Source organism: Salvelinus sp. IW2-2015, linkage group LG2 (genome assembly GCF_002910315.2).
Source record: "Salvelinus sp. IW2-2015 linkage group LG2, ASM291031v2, whole genome shotgun sequence".
Lineage (NCBI taxonomy): Eukaryota > Metazoa > Chordata > Actinopteri > Salmoniformes > Salmonidae > Salvelinus > Salvelinus sp. IW2-2015.
In genome coordinates this window covers 33,397,447-33,416,362 of record NC_036839.1, presented here as the reverse complement: position 1 = coordinate 33,416,362, position 18,916 = coordinate 33,397,447, and the positions used below count along the sequence as shown (strand labels likewise).

The window sequence follows — 18,916 nt, the reverse complement described above, 5'->3', positions numbered from 1 at the left end:
GTTTGAGGTGTTCGGATCACAAAGAAGATGATGGAGTGACGCCATCTGTCAATCATGGTGGAGGCATTGTGATGGTCTGGGGGTGCTTTGGTGGTGGGAAAGTGGGAGATTTGTACAGGGTAAAAGGGATATTGAAGAAGGACGGCTATCACTCCATTTTGAAACGCCATGCCATACCCTGTGGATGGCGCTTAATTGGAGCCAATTTCCTCCTACAACAAGATAATGACCCAAAGCACAGCTCCAAACTATGCAAGAACTATTTAGGGAAGAAGCAGTCAGCTGGTATTCTGTCTATAATGGAGTGGCCAGCACAGTCACCGGATCACAACCCTATTGAGCTGTTGTGGGAGAAGCTTGACCGTATGGTACATAAGAAGTGCCCATCAAGCCAATCCAACTTGTGGGAGGTGCTTCAGGAAGCATGGGGTGAAATCTCTTCAGATTACCTCAACAAATTGACAACTACAATGCCAAAGGTCTACAAGGCTGTAATTGCTGCAAATGGAGGATGCTTTGATGAAAGCAAAGTTTGAAGGACACAATTGTTTCAATTAAAAATCATTATTTATAACCTTGTCAACATCTTAACTATATTTCCTATTCATTTTGCAACTAATTTCATGTATGTTTTCATGGAAAACAAGGACATTTCTAAGTGACCCCAAACTTTTGAACGGTAGTGTGTTATTTTTCTTAATTCAAAAACATTAGAGGCCCTGAGGGTGCGTCTCAATAGTCTAGAACAAAAGCCAGGTTTGCCAGATTTGCCCATCCCCTCCCAAGAAAGGTTGGCTTTCCTGTAATGGAAGGTGTAGGAGGATGTGGTATGGGAGAGACGATAGGAGAAGCCACATGACAGTTGAATTCCTTACAGTGTGGTTAACCATCTCATCACTCATCTGGTCTTAGTCCCGCTTTACACACGCTCACAAACACACCACGTGAGCCAGGAAGTGTGGTCTTTTAGCCAAAGACAGGAGTCACATTCCATCCGAAACACCAGTATAGACAACACTGTCTCTCTTTGAGGGGAAGGAATGCCTGCTCAGTGGGAACATGGGAGATAGGTATATGGTATTACACAGGTTTAATCATTACAGTGTATCGATTGAAATCATCAAGTAATACTGTGGCGGAGAACAAAAGAAGGTGTTTTAGAGAGTTACAGGGAAATGCTGCTGGGAAATATTCAGAGTATCTTTTCCTGGTTCAGATACGTTTCCTCACTGACTGCAGTTCACTCAGTGTTTCCCTAGTTTTTTTGTTTTGTTTTTGGAAACACTGTCAAATCAAATGTATTTGTCACATGCTTCGTAAAGAACAGGTGTAGTTAAACAATGAAATGCTTACTTACGGGCCCTTCCCAATAATGCAGAGAGAAAAAAAATAGATAAATAGAAAAATAATAAGACAAGAAATAAATATACAGTGAGGAATAAATACACAATGAGTAATGATAACTTGGCTATATACACGGGGTACCAGTACTGAGTTGATGTGCAGGGGTATGAAGTAATTCAGGTAGATATGTACATATAGGTAGGGAGGAAGTGACTAGGCAAGAGAACAGATAATAAACATTAGCTGCAGCTTATGTGATGAGTCAAAAGTGTTGGTGTAAAAAGGGTCAATGCAGATAGTTAAATAGTAAAGCAATAGCTACCCGGAATAACTATTTATCAGTCTTATGGCTTGGGGATAGAAGCTGTTCAGGGTTCTGTTGATTCCAGACTTGGTACACCGGTACCGCTTGCCGTTCGGTGGCAGACAGAACATTCTATGACTTGAGTCTTTGACTATTTTTAGGGCTTTCCTCTGACACTGCCTGGTATAGAGGTCCTGGATGGCAGGGAGCTTGGCCCCAGTGATGCACTCGGCCGTACACACTACCCTCTGTAACGCCTTGCGGTCGGATGCCAAGCAGTTGCCATACCAAGCGGTGATGCAGCCAGTCAAGATGCTCTCAAAGGTGCAGCTGTAGAATGTTTTGAGGATCAGAGGGGCCCATTCCGAATCTTTTCAGTCTCCTGAGGGGGAAGAGGTGTTGTCGTGCCTTCTTCACAACTGTGTTGGTGTGTATGAACCGTGATAATTCCTTAGAGATGAGGACACAGTGGAACTAGAAGCTCTCGACCTGCTCCTCTACAGCCCCGTCGATGTGGATCGTGCCGTGCTCGACTCGATGTCCTGTAATCTACAACCAGCTCCTTTGTCTTGTTGAGGGAGTGGTTGTTGCCCTAGTACTACACTGCCAGGTCACTGACCACCTCCCTACAGGCTGTCTCATTGTCATCGGTGATCAGGCCAACCTCTGTCGTGTTGTCAGCAAACTTAATGATGGTATTGGAGTTGCGCTTGGCCATGCAGTCATGGTTGAAAAAGGAGTACAGGAGGGGACTAAGCACGCACCCCTGAGAGGCCCCTGTGTTGAGGGTCAGCGTGACGAATGTGGTGTTGCCTACCCTCAGCACAAGTCCAGGATCCAATTCCAGAGGGAGGTGTTAAGTCGCAGGGTACTGAGCTTAGTGATGAGCTTGAAGGGCACAATGGTGTTGAATGCTGAGCTATAGTCAATGAACAGCATTCTCACGTAGGTGTTCCTCTTGCTCAGGTGGGAGAGGGCAGTGTGGAGTGCAATATCAATTGCGTCATCTGTGGATCTGTTGGAGTGGGTCCAGGGTATCTGGGATGATGGTGTTGATGTGAGCTATGACCAGCCTTTCAAAGCATTTCAAGGCTACAGGGCGATAGTCTTTTTTTCCCCTTTTTTTTCCTGTACATTTTTTATTTCGCCTTTATTTAACCAGGTAAGCTAGTTGAGAATAAGTTCTCATTTACAACTGCGACCTGGCCAAGATAAAGCAAAGCAGTGCGACACAAACAACAACACAGAGTTACACATGGAATAAACAAGCGTACAGTCAATAACACAATAGAGAAAAAACAGTCTATATACAGTGTGTGCAAATGGCGTGAGGAGGTAAGGAAATAAATAGGCTGTAGTAGCGAAGTAATTACAATTTAGCAAATTAACACTGGAGTCATAGATGAGCAGATGATGATGTGCAAGTAGAAATACTGGTGTGCAAAAGAGCAGAAAAGTAAATAAAAACTATATGAGGTAGGTAGATTGGGTGGGCTATTTACAGATGGGCTATGTACAACTGCAGCGATCGGTTAGCTGCTCAGATAGCTTATGTTTAAATTTAGTGAGGGAAATATAAGTCTCCAGCTTCAGCTTTTTGCAATTCGTTCCAGTCATTGGCAGCAGAGAACTGAAAGGAAAGGCGGTCAAAGGAGGTTTTGGCTTTGGGGATGACCAGTGAGATACACCTGTTGGAAAGCGTGCTACGGRTGGGTGTTATTGTGACCAGTGAGCTGAGATAAGGCGGAGCTTTACCTAGCAAAGACTTATAGATGACCTGGAGCCAGTGGGTCTGGCGACGAATATGTAGCGAGGGCCAGCCGACTAGAGCATACAGGTCGCAGTGGTGGGTAGCATATGGGGCTTTGGTGACAAAACGGATGGCACTATGATAGACTGCATCCAGTTTGTTGAGTAGAGTATTGGAAGCTATATTGTAAATGACATCGCCGAAGTCACGGATCGGTAGGATAGTCAGATTTACGAGGGTAGGTTTGGTGGCGTGTGTGAAGGAGGCTTTCTTGCGAAATAGGAAGCCGATTCTAGATGTAATTTTGGATTGGAGATATTTAATATCTGGAAGGAGAGTTTAGTCTAGCCAGACACCTAGGTATTTGTAGTTGTCCACATATTCTAAGTCAGAACCGGCCAGAGTAGTGATGGTAGGTGGGTGCGGGCAGCAAACGGTTGAAAAGGATGCATTTGGTTTTACTAGCGTTTAAGAGCAGTTGTAGGCCACGGAAGGAGAGTTGTATGACAATTGTAGCTCATTTGGAGGTTAGTTAACACCGTGTCCAAAGAAGGGCCGGAAGTATACAGAATGGTGTCGTCTGCGTAGAGGTGGATCAGGGAATCACCAGCAGCAAGAGCGACATCGTTGATATATACAGAGAAAAGAGTCGGCCCGAGAATTGAACCCTGTGGTACCCCCATAGAGACTGCCAGAGGTCCGGACAACAGGCCCTCCGATTTGACACACTGATCTCTCTGATGTCTGAGAAGTAGTTGGTGAACCAGGCGAGGCAGTCATTTGAGAAACCAAGGCTGTTGAGTCTGCCGATAAGAATACGGTGATTGACAGAGTCAAACGCCTTGGCCAGATCGATGAATACGGCTGCACAGTACTGTCTTTTGTCAATGGCGGTTATGATATCGTTTAGTACCTTGAGGTGGCTGAGGTGCATCCGTGACCAGCTCGGAAAACGGATTGCACAGCGGAGTAGGTACGGTGGGATTCGAAATGGTCAGTGATCTGTTTATTAACTTGGTTTTCGAAGACTTTAGAAAGGCAGGGCAGGATGGATATAGGTCTATAACAGTTTGGGTCTAGAGTGTCACCCCCTTTTGAGGAGGGGGATGACCGCGGCAGCTTTCCAAACTTTAGGGATCTCGGATTATACGAAAGAGGTTGAACAGACTGGTAATAGGGGTAGCAACAATGGCGGTGGATAATTTTAGAAAGAGAGGGTCCAGATTGTCTAACCCAGCTGATTTGTACGGGTCCAGGTTTTGCAGCTCTTTCAGAACATCTGCTATCTGGATTTGGCTGAAGGAGAAGCTGGGGAGGCTTGGGCAAGTAGCTGCAGGGGGTGTGGAGCTGTTGGCCGGGGTTGGGGTAGCCAGGTAGAAAGCATGGCCAGCCGTAGAAATTCTCAATTATCGTGGATTTATTGGTGGAAAAGCATGCATTTAGACAGGTTACCTTTGCGTTCTTGGGCACAGGGACTATGGTGGTCTGCTTGAAACATGTAGGTATTACAGACTAGGTCAGGGAGAGGTTGAAAATGTCAGTGAAGAGTACGCGTCCTGTTAATCCGTCACGGACTTGTGAATGTTAACCTGCATAAAGGTCTTACTCACATCGGCTACGGAGAGTGAGATCACACTGTCGTCCGGAACAGTTGGTGCTCTCATGCGTCACTCTTTCATTTATGCTAACCTCATTCTGAATCAATAGGCTTTATAATTGTTTTCCCACTTAAGACTTATGATTTATATGCAGAATATCTTCTCCTTTTAGGCAAAATGTGTCCCGCCTCAGTTGGTAATTGTTGATTTTTGTCTCTTTGTGAGCGAGCGTCACAAGTTTAATCTGGTGACGTGCAACTTTGTCATGAAGTTATTATTTATTCTACTGTTAAAGACATAGTAACCATTGCAAGGGTGACTGACAGACACACCTTACCGCCACCTTACATTATTGACCCACAACACATCCCTGCAGCCAATGTCCCCTCAAATATTTTTCGGCAATGAGCAAATTTCAGGTCTGCAGAGCACAAACTTGAATGTTGTGAAAATAAATTCTGTGCAACGTCCAGCATGCGTTTKCTGTGAACACTGAGGCTGTAGCTGCTTTAAGTTACAGTTTCAGACAGTGGTCAAGTAGGCTACTGTGCCTATTTGATCATCATGTAGGCCTACCAGAGTGGCCTACCATAAAAAAACAATGGAGAAAATACATCCCATTACATTTTAAAATGGAAAAAGCTGTTCTATCATTCAGTCTACAGTAGCAGCCATGTGTGGTGTTCAGTGTAGGCTTACATTCCATGAGACTTTAAAAAAAAACATGTTGGCTTGACATGAACCCGTTTTTCAGACAAGGAAAAGGTTGTGTTGTATACAAGGAACCACTTTCCAAAATAAAATGCATTATTATTCCCATACCAATTTTACAGAGACTCAGACAAATTACTCCCCTCTGCCTATTGGCTACCTAGCTTATTCAAAATACAACACTAAAAAGCTCTTTACCCAACTCGCTTTCAAAGATGTCTAGAAATGTACACGTTTTGTGCTCTTGTAGGAAGCATTGCACTCCCCAATTGCTAACTACAAATGATCTATAACTGGGCTAATAACTCACTAACTAGCAAAGGTTATGAACAAATGTGCTCAGGTGGCTACATGCAGCTCTCACTTTGATTTCAAAACAAGCGCATCTACTCACGACCGCTCATGCTGTTAACACAGTCCAGTTCAAAGTAAATGGCACAGATCCATTTATGGCAGTGGTCTATTTACATATAGGCCTACTGCAGCTCTGATTGGTAATGCCACACCGGTCTGTGTGGAGTATGGGCTGAGTCGTGTGTGTGTGTGTGTCAATGCATAGAATCCTACTCTGCGTTCTGTCTAGAACAAAATCTCTTGCATATTAGTTTTGCATACTAAGTCTTGAATAGTTTGTTTTGTTTCGGTATGTTGCATTGAAAGTGGATAATATTGCGTTGATTCGATCACAGTTCCCACAGTAAAGGGAAACGTTGATAGTGTTAACAAAGAGGGAAAACTCTAGAAAGTTCAATCTCGTGCTTCTCTGCGCGGGCTGATATTTTTCTGCATGGCAGTCCTGGGGGAGTTTAGAGGGAACATTACCTGCAGCCATTGTGTAGTTAATCTAACCTGCTTAGTTTAGTTAGGTGAAAGAGCATCGTGGCCTTCAATACACTTGTCTGTGCATATTGGTGAGTGATGAATTAAACAGGATAAAGCACAAGCGGTATTCTGTATTAATTTATAAGAAGCAATGATATTATCATGCCAAATATGTTTGTTTCAGTGTGGTTTCTATGGTTATAATGTTTGTATTGAAACACTTATGTCAGCAATACACAACCTTCTTGTGACCGGGGACCATGAGAAGGTTGTACCCCTTACTGTTAAAATAAAGGGGAAATGTAATTTAAAGGCACGACCTCATGTTTGAAGGTTTTCAAAGGAAAACAATATTCGCTTTCAGTCTTAAGAAATAGGCAGACTTATAGGAAGATGTCATGACATGTCTTATAACTATGTGTTCAAGACATGAAATCTCATATCATGTGCCATAGTGTAGTTAACGACAGAACCATATAGCTGGGAAAGTAGTTGTTTTCCCCAAATAAAAATGGTGTGAAATAGAACAATGCAATTTTCCCAGCAGAAAATGTTTCATTTGAAAGTACACCATGTTTGTTCTCATCAGTCTTTACATTGTATTTCTGTATGTCCTAATATTTGTTCATAATTTTGCACTGAATGTCCCTGTTCCCACTGCGATGACCTTAAATCTGTTAAATGTATTAACTTTCCTGTCACATTTTCTCTGCTAAACAAACGTGTGTGTCTGTGTACAGGAGTGTGTGTTTGAGGAGATCGAGGCCAAGCGGAGTGTCTTCCAGGCGGTGGAGAGTCATGTGGGAGAGGGGGTGATCTTCAGTAGCTCCACCTCCTGCCTGTTGCCTAGCAACATCTTCTCCCAGGTCCAGAACCAGAAGCGCTGCATCATATCTCACCCGGTCAGTACTGCGCTACCACAAACACCAAGGCTGTGTCCAATATGGCACCCTATACAGGGCACTACTTTTGGCCAAAACCCTGCACAGCATAGGGAACAGGATGCCATTTCAGATTTGCACAAGCTCTCTTTCTCCCTGCCCGAGCCAGAACTTTTTATATTTGCACAAGGGAATGACACATCCATTCCAGTTGTGGCATTTGTAACCTTCATGTTCTAACCCTTCTGTTGTAACACTACATTTTATTGCACTCCAGTCCTTGTCTAGTCTTCCCCCAGTCTCCTAACAACTGGCTAAACACAGAAATTCCACCCTTATCATCACCTTGACGCTGAAACACAAACACGTGCAGTCCTTCTATGGCCGGAGAGAGACGAGTTCACCTTTACCTGGGAAAGTGCGCGTACGTGCATGTGTATGGTGAATGTTTAGCCTAATCCCCCCAATGGTTTTGCCTCAGTGCCACTCCTATCAGAGAGGCCTTCACAGAGGACAATGTGTGAGATAATCCCTGCTCATCGATAGCCCCTGTGTGTATAATGGCTTACAGAGTAATGCGGTCCAACACATTAGCTTCCTCCCCCTTGTCTCCTCTCCCTCATCTGCACTGATTTGAGGGAGCTGTACTAGTCTATGTCCACGTATTTTTTTATACATTTTTAATCATCTCAAATAAAGAAAATAGCAGGGTTCTCCAACTGGTGGCCTGCGAGCCGAATTTGGCATGGCGGGTGGATTTATTTGCCCCCCCCCCCCCCCCAAGTTTTCTGCGCAAAAACAAACATTTTATTATTTTTATTGTTGGACATAAGAGACTGTAAAAATGCTCCAAGAAAATCAGCTCCAAGTAATTTAATTTAAGAAATCTGCTCCCAAGTATTCCCACGCATAATAAAGAGACACGTGATCGTATACAAATGTAAGCAAGGTTTGAAATTATTATGTTTTAGTCAAATCTGTTTGGGCATCTTGCAGTCAATTTGCAGTCTACAAATTATTTGTAATAATTATGTTTCGGCCCACAGCTGAATCTAGTTGATGATCCCTGGAATAGAGGAAATTAAGAGATGGTCTATTGGTATGGAGATGTTCTCTCTGTTGTTGTTTTGAGCTGACGAGTTTCGCCCCCTACAGGTGAACCCGCCCTACTACGTGCGTCTGGTGGAGCTGGTGCCACACCCAGAGACGTTGGCGGAGGTGATGGACACCACCCACGCCCTGATGACTGCCGTGGGCCAGGCTCCCGTCAGGCTGAAGAAAGAGATTGACGGCTTCGCCCTAAACCGTGTGCAGTACGCCATCATCGCCGAGTCCTGGAGGCTGGTCAAGGTGGGAGGCAGACTGAATACTGTGCAACATACCCTCCTCTCTTATCACTGTATTGGTCTCTTAGGTAGTTTAGAACCAAGGGATTATGTATCATGAGTGGAGGTGGATTTGGCTGATGTTGACACTGGCAGTCCTTGTAGACAAGAGTCCATCAGACCTTGCAGCTTTGAACTTTGGATCCTTAATACCGGTAGTTCTGCTGATGGTCGTGTTTAAATAGGAGTGGAGGGGGAAGTGTCTGTCAGCGGCCTTCAGGTCTCCATGCTGTCTATCTAAAACTGTAACAATGGGGCTAAATTAACCTCCAGCTCTATATACCACCACACGAATGGAGGATGTGAGCAGATGAATCCTTCCTGGAGACACAGGCACTCAACTTAATTGATTGATTGATTTCATTGGGAGATGTGTTTGAGTTACATGTGCGCATCTCAAGTCGAGATTCGTCCCGATGTTTTATATCCTAGTGCTTATTTAAAGAGCTGGTTTTCAGATCTGAGATTAAGCCTAGTCCTGGACTAAAAACAAGCTCAATGGAGAATATCTATTGAAAGAGATTTTTAGTCCAGGAATAAGATGAATCACCATCACCGAATCACTCTGGTTTAACAGGCCTACTGTATGGAGAGCCAACAATGTCCCTTTGATTTTCTATCTACAATCCCACCCCGATAGACTATTGAACAGGTCATATCACTGTACCACCCTGATACTGAGGCTAATGCCTTGAATGGTACACCACTGTATTCTCCCCTGCTGCACTGTTCACCCCTTCAGACATGAAGGGAGGGAGGATAATGTGTAAGAAATCCCATCACTCATCCCAGTGTTGACAGAGAAAAGGGCTAATGGCAGCAATCTAGAGCTTACGTCAATCAGTGAGCTCTATCTCAGACAGAAGATCAACCACAGTCCCTCTGTCTTTGTCAGCACACAAATATAATGGAGCATTTACAATCCACTGATTACAAAATTTATTTTTTCTGTCTTTTTGGGGGGGGGGGGGGGTAGATTTACAATAGACACCCCACATTCAGCTGCCTGACACAGTACGCCTTGTCTCTGCAGTACAGTTACAGTACACCTGTATCAGATGCTCCCGGACTGGTCTGAACTGGTCTCCCAGACCCATCCAGCCCTCACGGCTAGGGTACTGCTATCATGTTAAAAAAACAGTAGCTAACCAGGACAAGAGAAGCACTTACAGCAGGAGCTGCTTTTGCCACAACAGCAGTCTAGGAATCAGCCAAAATATACATTTTTACAAAAACCACAGGTGTTTATGTAACCTTTACACTCAATACAGTTAACGAGGCGTCATGGATTATGTTTATGTCTTGGTATGCAATAGCCTACCAACCTCTCATTTTCACTCAAATGGACTGTGTGGGTAGAGTGAGCCAAGAGTGAGAAAGCTGTGGAAACTGTCTTAATAGGTGGGTGTGGGGGCAGTAAGGGGAAGATGTGTCCTTGTGAAAAGCCTGGTCATTGAAGGGACAGAACTAGAGACCATCTCAAGGTGACCAGTCAGTCAGTCAGTCACCCTGCTTGCCTTAATCTCTACTCTGTCAACACAGGCACCGACACCATGAGTGTTTTTCCACTGGCTGGCCTGGGCAGATGATAAGAAAACGAAAGAGCAGAGTGGTTGTGTGTGTGTATGAAGATGTGACGGGTGCCTAGTTTTGGTAAGGCTGTGGTTGAGTTGAGAGTTGCACAGATTGAAGATGAAGCCTTTGAGGGCAGCGATGTCTGCAGGCTTCAGCCATCACCTGGTTCAACAAACTTTCTCCATTCCTGTTAGCCTCCTGTAATCTCCTCGTGGTTATTACAGTAGCGTCTTTCTAAAGTGAAGTATTTATTGATGTGAACCCTAGACTGTATGATGTGAATTGTAAGATTTTCCATGAGGTGACAGTGTCACTTCCCTATCCTGGTCATCCATATCAGCAGAAAAAGAGCTAAGGTTTCCCAATAATATCATTTCAACATTCTTAAAGGAAGTGAAAGCACAAATCATTGTATATGTATGTTACAAAAAGCAAAGATCGGAATCACATGGTAAGAAGGAGTGCTGAAGTCACTTTGTCAGGTCACTGTCACTCATTTGGCGACTCAAATTAGCATTGATCTACATGACCGTTAAGAGTCAATGGACCCCTACCCAAGAGGAGAATTCTTCTACTTCCATGGTCTTCCTTGACCTGAAGCATACAACAACAGGGTTTACATCCCAGTTGAATGCACACAGACAGTCAGAACAGGCCGACCTACTCCACTCAGTTTGGATGTGCATTAGCGTGTTACACTGAAGTTTCTTTAAAGAGTTAAGTGAGCCTTCAGAGTGAAAAATCACAGCTCTCGTGAGCTCAGTCAGTCCACTCAACAAAGCGGTGTGGTCACGCTCCAATGGAAATCCAATAGAGTCTGTTACTGAGAATACCGGTGTTGTTTTTAGTTCAGAGAAACGGTGCAGGGAACTGAGCGTCTTCACCTTGCATCCATTCCCCACGCCATATACATCCCGTCTATGTGTACATATTTACGTCTTTACACTGCCCTGTAGAAACTCAGACGCATGTCTTTGACATTCCTTACTAAAACAGTGCCAGGCAGTGATTTGTACTTCCTTCTGGTTAAGGCTGGTTGCCATGTAGGTGAACCAGATTACCTACTCTGCATTAGGCCTAAGAGCCTGTCCTCTAGCTAGTGATTTATATGGGGTAATGTTTAGTATCCCAGTATTGACTGAACATGAATGGTAGTTAAAGAAGTTGTATGGAACCTTTGTGGAGGAATAGTGCAATACTTAAGCGATACGCCCTGATGAGGTGTGGTATATGGCCAATATACCACGGCTAAAGGGCTGTTCTTAAGCATGATGCAACACGGAGTAAAGCCAGCATCAACTCAGCCTTTACCTAGATACACACACCTCCTGCATGACAATGTACTGTAAGCTCACTGAGTGCGGCTCACTGTGATTTCACAGTTTGGGAATCTGGTCTATCCTGCATGGTTTGTCCTCTCATTTCGTCATAAGCACTCAGACAGAGGAAGTTGGAAACTTGTTATACTGTACTGTTAACACCAGGGGTTGGGCTACCTGGTAACTAATAGGAAATGATATGGCATCTATAGAAATGTACTAGTCACATAGCCTACGTAGAATAATTCTACTTAGGTGGTAACTACCTGGTATCTAGTGGTGCCCTCCCCAAAGAAAAATTCTTAATATGTTATAATTTTATCTTGTAAGTACATAGGCCTACCTGGTCATTGCTGTAAAAATGTCAGAAAGCTGAGTGTTATGGTCTTAATAATGGAGAGTTCAAGTGAAGTGTCACTGATATTAATATTACATAGACAGACACACAGAAGTTGGCCTTTGAGTCCAAGCCAGCGTGGGAAAGCGGAGTGGCTGAGAACGCAGCCGGTAGCTCCCGGTGATTACAGCAGAGGAAAGGCCCCTTTTCACAGCTGCCCCCCCCCCACYTGGACGCCACCTCGCGATGCCAAGATAACGGGCCCGTTGTTGGCCCGCAGGATGCGAACAAAGACAACCCTGTCCCCGTTCCCCTCTACTCTCTAGATCTGTGTGCAAGCTTTGATTTCCCCCTGGTTAGCCAACAGGTATCTGTTGAGCAGTAATCTGAGTGGAGAACAGCAGGCCCTGTCCCAGGCCTGGCACTGCCCTCACAGCTTCCTCTGTACCCTCCCATTATCCTGGGACACAGAATGGGATGATTGGGGAAACCCAATCTGGTGGGAGTAACCTTAATTCTGCTCTGGTGGGATGAAATAAGAAGGGTCTTCTAGTCTACTGCTCCCTCAGCCCTCCTGACAGACAGACCAGTCGTTGGTGGGCAAGTGGGCAGGTAGAGCACTTCTGAGGGGGGGGGGGCGGGTCTTGAGTCTTTTGTTGAATCTGTGTTCATTGCTTCCTCTCGTTTCAGGACGGTGTCATTTCAGTCAAGGACATTGACCTGGTGATGTCAGAGGGGCTGGGAATGCGTTACGCTTTTATTGGTCCCATGGAAACCATGCACCTCAACGCACCTGAAGGTAAGTTCCTCCTTTTGACTTACACAAAGAGAGAACGTCCCCAAAGAATAAATATTTATATACTGTCCTCTTTGTCCTGTGTGATTGTGACATTAACAATGTGCGATGGTCAGATGGTTGTGTGAAGGGCAGAGTTTATGACCAGACCGTGATATTAGGGTTCAAAGAGGTTGCTCTGCCAGACCCTGAACAGCTGATAAAAGGAGGGGGAACTGTGGCTACCATCACGTCTCAGTACCCTTTTACCATATTATTTCACCACCAATCCAAGATGGCGTAGCAGTCAGGCATCTTTGTCTTCGTCTTGTCGTGTCCCGTGTATATCTTTTTTCTTTTCTTTTTTAAATATTTTTCTTAACTTCAACATACTCTCCTGCAACCTGCTTCACCCAATGTGGTATGGATCTGCTATTTTCTTTACTTTAGAACCGGAACCCTCAACAGAAGCTAGCCAGCTAACTAGCTACTAGCTAGTAGTCAGCTAGCCACTGCTAGCGGTCATCAGCTAACCTTTAGCCCGGACAACTACTGCCAGTCTGCACAGTGCGATTCAACCCAGAGCATATCGGACTTCTTCTTCTCCATATCTCCAGATTCCTACCGCAAGCTCTGAACCTTTTCACCTGGATCATTGCAGCTAGCTAGCTGCTATCTGAGTGTTTACTCCTGGCTAACGTTTCTGTCCCGAAGCAAGCGCCAATTAGCCTGGAGCTAGCCTATGCTAGGCCCATCTAGCTGAAGAGGTCCATCAGCCAATTTCTTGGGCTACTATGGCAAAATAGGTAATTGGCCTGGACCCTTTTACTACACGGAGCCCTTCTGATCCATCACGACTGGTCTGCCGATGTAACCGCTTCGTCGCGATGTCCCTCTAAGGCCCTTCTGCTAGCCCCGGGCCCGCTAACTGTCTGAATCGCCGTGCCGCCAGCTCGCCTAGCTACTCACTGGACCCTATGATCACTCGGCTACGCATGCCTCTCCCTAATGTCAATATGCCTTGTCTATTGCTGTTTTTTATTTCACTGTAGAGCCTCCAGCCCTGCTCAATATGCCTTAGCTAACCCATTTGTTCCACCTCCCACACATGCGGTGACCTCACTTGGTTTAAATGGTGTCTCTAGAGACAATACCTCTCTCATTGCCACTCAATGCCTAGGTTTACCTCCACTGTATTCACATCCTACCATACCTTGTACATTATGCCTTGAATCAATTCTACCGCGCCCAGAAACCTGCTCCTTTTACTCTCTGTTCCGAATGTACTAGACGACCAATTCTTATAGCCGTTAGCCGTACCCTTATCCTACTCTTCCTCTGGTGATGTAGAGGTTAATCCAGGCCCTGCAGTGCCTAGCAGGGTTCTCCAACTGGAGAACCCTGCTAGGCATTCCCATTCCCCAGGTGCTCTCATTTGTTGACTTCTGTAACCGTAAAAGCCTTGGTTTCATGCATGTTAACATTAGAAGCCTCCTCCCTAAGTTTGTTTTATTCACTGCTTTAGCACACTCTGCCAACCCGGATGTCCTAGCCGTGTCTGAATCCTGGCTTAGGAAGTCCAACAATAACCCTTACATTTCCATCCCTTACTAACATTTTCCGACAAGATAGAACTGCCAAAGGGGGCGGAGTTGCAATCTACTGCAGAAATAGCCTGCAGAGTTCTGTCTTACTATCCAGGTCTGTGCCCAAACAATTTGAGCTTCTACTTTTAAAAATCCACCTTTCCAGAAACAAGTCTCTCACCATTGCCGCTTGCTATAGACCACTTTCTGCCCCCAGCTGTGCCCTGGACACCATGTGTGAATTGATTGTCCCCCATCTATCTTCAGAGCTCGTGCTGTTAGGTGACCTAAACTGGGACATGCTTAACACCCCGGCCATCCAACAATCTAAGCTTGATGCCCTCAATCTCACAAGTTATCAATGAACCTACCAGGTACAACCCCAAATCCATAAACACGGGCACCCTCATAGATATCATCCTAACCAACCTGCCCTCCAAATACACCTCTGCTGTCTTCAACCAGGATCTCAGCGATCATTGCCTGCGTCCGTAATGGGTCTGCAGTCAAACGACCACCCCTCATCACTGTCAAACGCTCCCTAAAAGACTTCAGCACRCAGGCCTTTATAATCGACCTGGCCTGGGTATCCTGGAAGGATATTGACCTCATTCCATCAGTAGAGGATGCCTGGTTATTCTTTAAAAGTGCTTTCCTCACCATCTTAAATAAGCATGMCCATTCATAAAATGTAGAACCAGGAACAGATATAGCCCTTGGTTCTCTCCAGACCTGACTGCCCTTGACCAGCACAAAAACATCTTATGGTGTACTGCATTAGCATTGAATAGCCCCCGCGATATGCAACTTTTCAGGGAAGTTAGGAACCAATATACACAGGCAGTTAGGAAAGCAAAGGCTAGCTTTTTCAAACAGAAATTTGCATCCTGTAGCACAAACTCCAAAAAGTTCTGGGACACTGTAAAGTCCATGGAGAATAAGAGCACCTCCTCCCAGCTGTTTACTGCACTGAGGCTAGAAAACACTGTCACCACCGATAAATCCACGATAATTGAGAATTTCAAAAAGCATTTTTCTACGGCTGGCCATGCTTTCTACCTGGCTACCCCTACCCCGGTCAACAGCCCTGCACCCCCCACAGCAACATGCCCAAGCCTCCCCCATTTCTCCTTCACCCAAATCCAGACAGCTGATGTTCTGAAAGAGCTGCAAAATCTGGACCCCTACAAATCAGCCGGCCTGGACAATCTGGACCCCCTCTCTGAAATGATCCGCCGAAATTGTTGCAACCCCTATTACTAGCCTATTCCAACCTCTTTCGTATCGTCTGAGATCCCCAAAGATTGGAAAGCTGCCGCGGTCATCCCCCTCATCAAAGGGGGAGACACTCTAGACCCAAACTGCTACAGACCTATATCTATCCTACCCTGCCTTTCTAAGGTCTTTGAAAGCCAAGTTAACAAACAGATCACCGACCATTTCGAATCCCACCGTACCTTCTCCGAGCTGGTTTCCGAGCTGGTCATGGGTGCACCTCAGCCACGCTCAAGGTCCTGAACAATATCTTAACCGCCATCGATAAGAGACAGTACTGTGCAGCCGTCTTCATCAACCTGGCCAAGGCTTTCGACTCTGTCAATCACCACATTCTTATCGGCAGACTCAACAGCCTTGGTTTCTCAAATGACTGCCTTGCCTGGTTCACCAACTACTTCTCAGACAGAGCTCATTGTGTCAAATCGGAGGGCCTGTTGTCCGGACCTCTGGCAGTCTCTATGGGGGTGCCACAGGGTTCAATTCTCGGGCCGACTCTTTTCTCTGTATACATCAATGATGTCGCTCTTGCTGCTGGTGATTCTCTGATCCACCTTTACGCAGACGACACCATTCTGTATACTTCTGGCCCTTCTTTGGACATTGTGTTAACTAACCTCCAGATGAGCTTCAATGCCATACGACTCTCCTTCTGTGGCCTCCAACTGCTCTTAAATGCAAGTAAAACTAAATGTATGCTCTTTAACCGATCGCTGCCCGCACCTGCCCGCCCGTCCAGCATCGTTACTCTGGACGGTTCTGACTTAGAATATGTGGACAACTACAAATACCTAGGTGTCTGGTTAGACTGTAAACTCTCCTTCCAGACTCACATTAAGCATCTCCAATCTAAAATTAAATCTAGAATCGGCTTCCTATTTTGCAACAAAGCATCCTTCACTTATGCTGCCAAACACACCCTCGTTAAACTGACTATCCTGCCGATCCTTGACTTCGGCGATGTCATGTACAAAATACCCTCCAACACTCTACTCAGACTGCATCCAATTTGCTATCACAGTGCCATCCGTTTTGTCACCAAAGCCCCATATACTACCCACCACTGYGACCTGTATGCTCTCGTTGGCTGGCCCTCGCTTCATATTCGTCGCCAAACCCCAGTGGCTCCAGGTCATCTATAAGTATTTGCTAGGTAAAGCCCCGCCTTATCTCAGCTCACTGGTCACTATAGCAGCACCAACCCGCAGCACGCTCTCCAGCAGGTATATTTCACTGGTCACCCCCAAAGCCAATTCCTCCTTTGGCTGCCTTTCCTTCCAGTTCTCTGGTGCCAATGACTGGAACGAATTGCAAAAATCACTGAAGCTGGAGACTCTTACCTCCCTCACTAGCTTTAAGCACCAGCTGTCAGAGCAGCTCACAGATCATTGCACCTGTACATACCCCATCTGTAAATAGCCCAACAAACTACCTCATCCCCATACTGTTATTTTTATTTTTATTTTTTCTCCTTTGCACCCCGGTATCTCTACTTGCACATTCATCTTCTGCACATCTATCACTCGTGTTTAACTGCTATATTGTAATTATTTCACCACTATGGCCTATTTATTGCCTTATTTATTGCCTATGGCCTATTTATTGCCTTACCTCCCTTATCTTACCTCATTTGCACACACTGTATATAGACTTTCTCTATTGTATTATTGACTGCATGTTTGTTTATTCCATGTGTAACTCTGTGTTGTTTGTGTCGCACCTCTTTGCTTTATCTTGGCCAGGTCACAGTTGTAAATGAGAACTTGTTCTCAACTAGCCTACCTGGTTAAGTTAAGGTGAAATATAAATAAATAAAAATATATTGGGGGATGACGTGGGTGTGTGTTTTAGAGAGAGAGTGTGTGGTTGCGCGTGTGTGTGCGCGCGCACACGCGTGATTCTCTGAGAGTCTGAAACATCAAGTAGATGGAGAATATGAAAGGGCATTGTGAACACTAGAAGTTGACCCTGCTCTAGCAGCACTGCGGTCCTCTCTCTCTCTCTGTTCTGTCAACTACGCGTCTCTCTCTCTCTCTTCTCTGTTCTGTCAAACGCGTCTCTCTCTCTCTCTGTTCTGTCAAACGGCGTCCTCTTCTCTCTCTTGTTCTGTCAAACGCGTTCCTCTCTCTTCTCTGTTCTGTCAAACGCGTCTCTCTCCTCTCTCTGTTCTGTCAAACGCGTCCTCTCCTCTCTCTGTTCTGTCAAACGCGTCCTCTCCCTCTCTCTGTTCTGTCAAACGCGTCCTCTCCTCTCTCTGTTCTTGTCAACCGCGTCCTCTCCTCTCTCTGTTCTGTCAAACGCGTCTCTCCCTCTCTCTGTTCTGTCAAACGCGTCCTCTCTCTCTCTCTGTTCTGTCAAACGCGTCCTCTCTCTCTCTCTGTTCTGTCAACGCGTCCTCTCTCTCTCTCTTCTGTTCTGTCAAACGCGTCCTCTCTTCTCTCTCTTGTTCTGTCAAACGCGTCCTCTCTCTCTCTCTGTTCTGTCAAACGCGTCCTCTCTCTCTCTCTCTGTTCTGTCAAACGCGTCCTCTCTCTCTCTCTGTTCTGTCAAACGCGTCTCTCTCTCTCTCTCTGTCTGTCAACGCGTCCTCTCTCTCTCTTCTGTTTGTCAAACGCGTTCTCTCTCTCTCTCTTGTTCTGTCAAACGCGTTCTCTCTTCTCTGTTCTGTCAAACGCGTTTCTCTCTCTCTCTGTTCTGTCAAACGCGTTCTCTCTCTCTGTTCTGTCAAACGCGTTCTCTCTCTCTGTTCTGTCAAAACGCGTTCTCTCTCTCTGTTCTGTCAAACGCGTTCTCTCTCTGTTTCTGTCAAACGCGTTCTCTCTCTCTTGTCTGTCAAACGCGTTCTCTCTCTCTGTTCTGTCAAACGCGTTCTCTCTCTCTGTTCTGTCAAACGCGTTCTCTCTCTCTGTTCTGTCAAACGCGTCCTCTCTCTCGTTCTGTCAAACGCGTCCTCTCTCCTCTGTTCTGTCAAACGCGTTCTCTCTCTCTCTGTTCTGTCAAACGCGTTCTCTCTCTCTGTTCTGTCAAACGCGTTCTCTCTCTCTGTTCTGTCAAACGCGTTCTCTCTCTCTGTTTGTCAAACTGCGTTCTCTCTCTCTGTTTCTGTCAAACGCGTTCTCTCTCTCTGTTCTGTCAAACGCGTTCTTCTCTCTCTGTTCTGTCAAACGCGTTCTTCTCTCTCTGTTCTGTCAACACGCGTTCTCTCTCTCTGTTCTGTCAAACGCGTTTCTCTCTCTGAGCCGGTGGTGCGCTGC

General features: G+C 45.5%; 1 protein-coding gene across 1 annotated transcript in view; it reads left to right on the top strand.

The window, feature by feature from the left end:
• cryl1 (crystallin, lambda 1) overlaps positions 1-18,916 on the top strand; it is a 36,701-nt gene that overhangs the window by 8,563 nt on the left and 9,222 nt on the right. Inside the window, exons 4-6 of the mRNA XM_024008645.2 lie at positions 7,270-7,431; positions 8,566-8,760; positions 12,717-12,825. Of these exons, the coding sequence (XP_023864413.1) occupies positions 7,270-7,431; positions 8,566-8,760; positions 12,717-12,825 (466 nt within the window). The remainder of the gene's footprint in view (positions 1-7,269; positions 7,432-8,565; positions 8,761-12,716; positions 12,826-18,916) is intronic.